Source organism: Sinocyclocheilus anshuiensis, unplaced genomic scaffold (genome assembly GCF_001515605.1).
Source record: "Sinocyclocheilus anshuiensis isolate Anshui unplaced genomic scaffold, SAMN03320099.WGS_v1.1 scaffold590, whole genome shotgun sequence".
Classification (NCBI taxonomy): domain Eukaryota; kingdom Metazoa; phylum Chordata; class Actinopteri; order Cypriniformes; family Cyprinidae; genus Sinocyclocheilus; species Sinocyclocheilus anshuiensis.
In genome coordinates, this window is record NW_015544192.1 from 1,419,725 (window position 1) to 1,426,021 (window position 6,297).

Below are 6,297 nucleotides of genomic sequence, written 5' to 3' on the forward strand. Positions count from 1 at the left end.
AGATAGATAGATAGATAGATAGATAGATAGATAGATAGATACAGGTATAGATAGATGATTGATCCTGCACTCAAGAGTATCCACAATTTTGTCCAATCAGATGCTTTCTAGAATTAGACAGTCCCCTACCTGAGACCACGGTCGCCGTGATTTAGCCAAGTAAGACATGTTCCTGGATCAACATCTTTTGTTGATCCTGGATCAATATTACTGTCCAAAAATACAGACTTAATCCAATCCCTACCCCTAAACCTAACCTTACACATAATTTATTCCTAAAATCAGAGGGAAATGATAGCTGATTAACAAGGGTGTAGAAGCACCTAATCCTGATTGTAAGCCTAAAACTGACATTTCCTGGAAAGTTATCTCTCAGTTCTAATTGGTTGATTGGAATGATGTTCCTGTATCAACAAGGATGTTGATCCAGGAACATGTACTTGGTGAAATCACGCTCACCCTGAGACCACCACCTACCTTTGATTAGAAATTTACAAGTTGTAAGTTCTCGACTGCAATGTACTGTACATTAAAAGCTTTTTAAAGGCCCTCACTTCCTATTTTAGTAGGAAATATGTCCTCACAGGAAAGAAAACCATCCTTTTCAAGCAATTTCAGGGGGTCTTTAAGCGTAAAAGGTTTTGTCACATCTATGCTATCTACATTTCACAAGCTTTGCACTGCAAGCTAAAATCACAGTTTGTAGGATATAAAAAAAGAGGGAAATGTGTGGGTACATTTTCAGCTATTTTAGTATGCAGTGATTTGGTTGGAAATTTGGGCTACGGAGAGTCTTTAAATGAAAGGGAAATGCCTCCGTGCAAAGAGCAACAAATTACAACTGTGATTATGCAAATGAACGGTGGCTTTTTATGAGTGCAGAAAAGACGCGTAGTGAGGAACAAAATATACTGTAGCCTGGAAGAGCTATTACAAAAGCAAATATACCTCTAAATGTGTCATATCAGCGAACGAAATTTCACTTTAATTAAATAGCCCTTCTGGAGCTCAGTATATGAATTAGACTCTGGAGTTAATCAGCACACATTGTGGAGACCTACAATGAGACACTTGAGGATTGGCCTGTCATTTTTGGCTTACAAGTGTATTCACAATACACAGTAGATAACAACATCTTGCACTGCTAACATCAGTTCCATATCTGATACTGATTGACAGTTTAGGTTTAATATTTTCCCCATATAAATGAAGTAATCTCAACCTGGCATGTAATTAAAAGGCAGTATGTTGTTAGATTGATGTACATTGCTGTCTTTATGTACTCTGATAAACGATAGGATTTCAGTGTCTAAACTGAACATCAGAGTGACAGCTCTCACCCGGAGGCATTGAGTGTGAATCTTCTGTTTACAGCATGTACCGCTTCATTCAGCCAGCAAATGTCTGCAACTGAGCACAAATCGTACCGTGTTGCCCATTGCTATTAGAACAGTGGGATTTCATTGGACTAAAGTTCCCTTCACACATAGAGCTATTAAATGACACACCTCCAGACAAAATGTCTTAATGTGCAATACAAAAGTGTGTGTTTTTTAAGGATTTTTATGCTATACCATTCAAACGTTTGGAGTAGAAATCATTCTAATATGCTGATTTGGTGCTAAGAAATATTTGTTGTTATTAATATTAATGTTGAAAACAGTTGTACTGCTTAATACTTGACACTTTTTTTCGGGGTTCTTTATTACTAAATATAAAGTTAAAAGAACAGTATTTATTTAAAATAGTTTTTTTTTTTTTTTTTTACACTCCTGAGACCCAGGAATAGACTTTTGTCCTGTATTAATTTCTTTAATAAAAGGAAAAGTCTTGCTGACACCAAACTTTTGAACAATAATGGGACCAATGCATTTTTATATTTTCTTCATTTTTTTTTTTCATTTAATGAAGGTTTTCTCTAGAAATTCTGTAATTTCTTTCTTTCATTTTTTTATAGCGGTATATTATACAGCTAACTTGTAAGTCCATAAATTAAAAGATGCAAAAAATTTCAGCTTTTTATTATAACACATTCTTACCAATCATTAGTAAGATGCCAAACATTTAGGTTTTCAAGGCATTAAAAATGGATTTACAATAATCATTATATGTAACAATTTTCAGTAACTAGCCCAAAACTCTCACACTGACTGGCCTTTGGGTCAGTGGGCCATCTTTATCATTGAGACCTATATTTAAAGAAATTATGTTATTAATATGTTGAGCGGGAGAGGTCTAGATAAATGCGTACATGTGATTGAGTCCCACTTAAAATGACAGTGAATAAACCCTGCCTTAGTTTCTATTCATTGATATTTAGACTGTAGAGCTGGTTTTGAATTGCCTTTTTAGCAAGGAGAACACGAATCTGATTTATTGCTTTTGAGTTGGCAACTTATCAAATAAATGATTAGAAATTACAGAGGGAAAATGAACTAATTTCCCGCAGTGACCAATCAATATAAAGGGCGCATCTATTATCTGCCATAATTTAATCACACTCTAAAAATGTTTCCGTCATTTAATATGTACCTGTTATGAGAAAACAGCTTCCAGGAAGAACTCATCCCACAGTGCTACACACAATTTATTTTATAACTTGTGCTTATGCCATATTAAAACATCTCACTCTTCTCATCTCTAGCCATCAGCTGCGGGCATCCAGGGAGCCCCATCTATGGGCGTACCGTAGGCAATGGCTTCAACCTGAATGATGTGGTGAGCTTCTCCTGCAACATGGGATACGTGATGGAGGGCCCTTCTCGGGCCCAGTGTCAGGCCAACCGACAGTGGAGCCAGCCACCACCAACATGTAAAGGTGGGGAGAAAAGTTAAGTCTTTTATTCACACGGAGCTTTGCCTGATCCACTGCCTGACAAAATTAAAGCACCGCAGTGCACTCTGTGGGTAAGGAAAGGGGTAGCGGCTGTTGCGATGTTGCTAAATGGCTGCCAATTGTGGGGTTTGGTGGCTGAATGTACACTAACAAAAATGTTGATGATGAGTGGTAAGGAAACACAGTTGTTATACTAAAATGTTATGTCGATATATATTTAGTTTGATAAAGGCTGCACGTTCTGTGATAATTCATTCTGCATGTGTGCTCTCACTTATTATTGCATGTAACTGTATGATACATGATACTAACACAGTTTGAGTGAAATTATATTAAAAAATAAGTTATATTATAAAAATAAATGTTATTGTAACGTAAATGTAAATTATATTATGTAAATTATATTATTTATGTATGTAAATTATATTATTTTTTTAATATTATAAATTGAATATGTAAGGGATAATCAACAGCTAGCCGTGCATGAAAGGATTTTAAATGCACGACGTGGAGGCAAAGAACTGCCCGACGCGAAGCGGAGGGTGGTTGCCTCCGCGAAGTGCACGGCTTACCGGTTGATTATCCCGCTTATTCCATGGTCATTTGCCAAGTTATAGACAAGTTTTGCTGCGTCTGGGCGTCTCTCTCCACAAACAATTACTTCAAAAACAGCGATTTTATCACCTCGTTGCTGGGGAATATTATGTAGCGATCTAGTATCTAGGCTATTTTATTAATAAAAATCACAGGGAAGCGTTGACAACAAGTTTATGTGTGTGTGTGCACCACAATCAGCGATCTCTGACCTCTCTCTCTCTCTCTCTCTCTCTCTCTCTCTCTCTCTCTCTCTCTCTCTGTGTGTGTGTGCGTGTGCGAGTGATGCGTGTTGGTTAGTGTGCATCAATTAAAGAAGCGCATTAATATAGAACGGTGATTAAACTGACTTGGAACTACCTGTGCATTAAACGCTTTTACTGCATACCTGCCAGCCAATCAGAATCCAGTATTCAGACAGACCATGGAATAAATAAATTTATGATCTATTTATATAAGATATATATTTCAATATTATGTTGTTAAAAATTGTATAAAATATTTATACATTTTTATTAAAATAAAAAAAAATATTACAGTCTAGATTAGTCCTTTGTCATGTTTTTACGGAGATTTAGACATTTTTATCGTGTCTTAACAGTATTTTTGGATGTGGATGTCTGTGACACATACTAAAAATGGCAAATTCTCATTCTGCATGCATAGAGCATCTAACCTACTTGTTTCCACCGCAGTCGCTTGATTAGTGCTTCTGCCAAATAACACATGTCTCTGTTTCTGTCCTCTTCCTTTCTTTTCTTTATTCAGTTGTCAATTGCTCTGATCCTGGGATTCCAGCCAACTCTATCAGGCAGAGTAAGATCGAGCATGGAAACTTCACCTTTGGCTCGGTGGTATTCTACGACTGCAACCCCGGCTATTACCTGTTTGGCTCTCCTGTCCTCACCTGCCAGCCCACGGGTCAGTGGGACAAACCACTGCCCGAGTGTATCGGTATGTGTTTGGCATCTTTCAATGAAAATTTGGCAGTGGCATTGTGGTGCTAATTACCTATTCAATCCTGTAATTGAGGGGAATTAGTTGCACAAACTCTTCCTGCTGCTTAAGATCAGTGGTTGTAATTGAGGGACAGGTGGAACACAGATTTTCGTGGCAGATTAAGTAGCGATGTCTTTTTTGTTTTTTTTTATCTGATCCTCGTTTTATTATGTGAAAGTTGAAACACAGCACATCTTCAGCCTGTGTACAGTTCAGTGAGACACGTTCTGCAGCAGCTGCGAAGTCGACGGGGCCTGAGCTTACATTTTGCCATGACAAGACTCCCTGCTGTTAGAGATGCCCTTTCGCCCAGTCGTCACTTCTGCTTTGTGTGTCTGCATAATCTTCCTTGTAGTTTTACATGTTTGATCCTAACACCAGTTGCTGGGCTCTTTGAATACCAAAGTGAACCTACAATAAAATCTGGGGTACGTTCGGTTCTACATAAAAATGCTGACGTTTGCTTGCAGTCTAGGTCTATATGAAAGGTGTTTATTTTTTCTCGAGTGGTTATGAGGTTTTCTCCTCACTCCTGTTTGTGAACACCTTTTCTGCTGATATACAAATACATATATACACAGTTAATAGTAAATGAGACTTTCTTTTTTTTTTTTTTTCTTGATGTTACTATTTTTATGTTGTTTTACATAAAGACTGTTCGATTCAAATGACATTACATATGATATTTAAGTTTTTTTATGCTAGCTTGTTGACATTTTCGTGCACATTGAAGGGTCATAACTTTTAATACCATTTTAATTAAATTAAGATAAATTATATAAAATTATTTTATCATTACATCAAATTATTAAATCTTAAAATAAATCTAAATTATATCCATTATTTTTATACAGAGTAATACATTCATTGATATTAATTTTAAATATAATTAATAATATTCTAAGCTCCAGGAAAGGAGCAAACTTTCAGAAAGTGCTGATCATAGTGAAGGGAAGCAGAATTAGCACCGTAACCATTGAGATTAACTGGAGCGATAATATATTTAAAAGAGCAGCTTTGTTTCAAGTCTTTTATGTTTTAGTATAATCATATTCAACTTGGGAATGTGAACTGAATGTTTACCGATCCAGTAACTGTGTTCGCACTTTTCTGCGTCTGCATGTGTATTGGATAGTGGTGGACTGCGGACATCCTGGATCTCCTCCCAATGGAGTGCTGAGCGGGGACAAATTCACCTTTGGCTCCACGGTGCGCTACAGCTGCACGGGTGGCCGGCAACTGAAGGACGAGTCCTCACGAACCTGCCAGCTCAATGGCCATTGGAGCGCACCCATGCCCTTTTGCTCAGGTAGGACGGACACATACATATCCATCAACGCTTTCTGCGTAATTAAAGATGCTAAGAGCCATTACATGCTACCTTAGAAGAGATTTTGAGTATTGTTATAGTCAGCAGGCATTTTATTTTGCAGAGATGATTGGTTGGATTCCATCATACCCCTGCATAAACATCTCTGCTGTTGACATCACACCGATGCAAAAGCCATCAGGTTCTGTGTTTGTGGACAGATGTGAGGGCCCTCTTAATCCTAACTAGGCCCTACAGTTATTTGCAGTCAACTAATTTGATTGGCAAGGCCAATTTGACTGGCTGAGCAGTGTTCCAAGAGTCTTGATATACAGTCCAACTCTGGGTGTTGTTACTGTTTGTATCACTCTGCTTTTGTCTGTGTTCCAGACAGAATGTCAGTCAATGTATTAGTGGTGGGGATCTTTCAGTGACTGAGAGTATCTGTACGTTATACAGTACTGTGCAAAAGTCTTAGTCCATTAGTATTTTCACCAACAACAACAAAAAAGGTTTTAAGCCAGTTATTTCTATCTTTTGCTGTAGTGTGTCAGCAGGA

General features: G+C 37.5%; 1 protein-coding gene across 1 annotated transcript in view; it reads left to right on the forward strand.

The window, feature by feature from the left end:
- Nucleotides 1-6,297, forward strand: part of LOC107696540 (CUB and sushi domain-containing protein 3-like) — a 193,207-nt gene that overhangs the window by 133,539 nt on the left and 53,371 nt on the right. Inside the window, exons 46-48 of the mRNA XM_016496907.1 lie at nt 2,645-2,818; nt 4,199-4,384; nt 5,565-5,738. Of these exons, the coding sequence (XP_016352393.1) occupies nt 2,645-2,818; nt 4,199-4,384; nt 5,565-5,738 (534 nt within the window). The remainder of the gene's footprint in view (nt 1-2,644; nt 2,819-4,198; nt 4,385-5,564; nt 5,739-6,297) is intronic.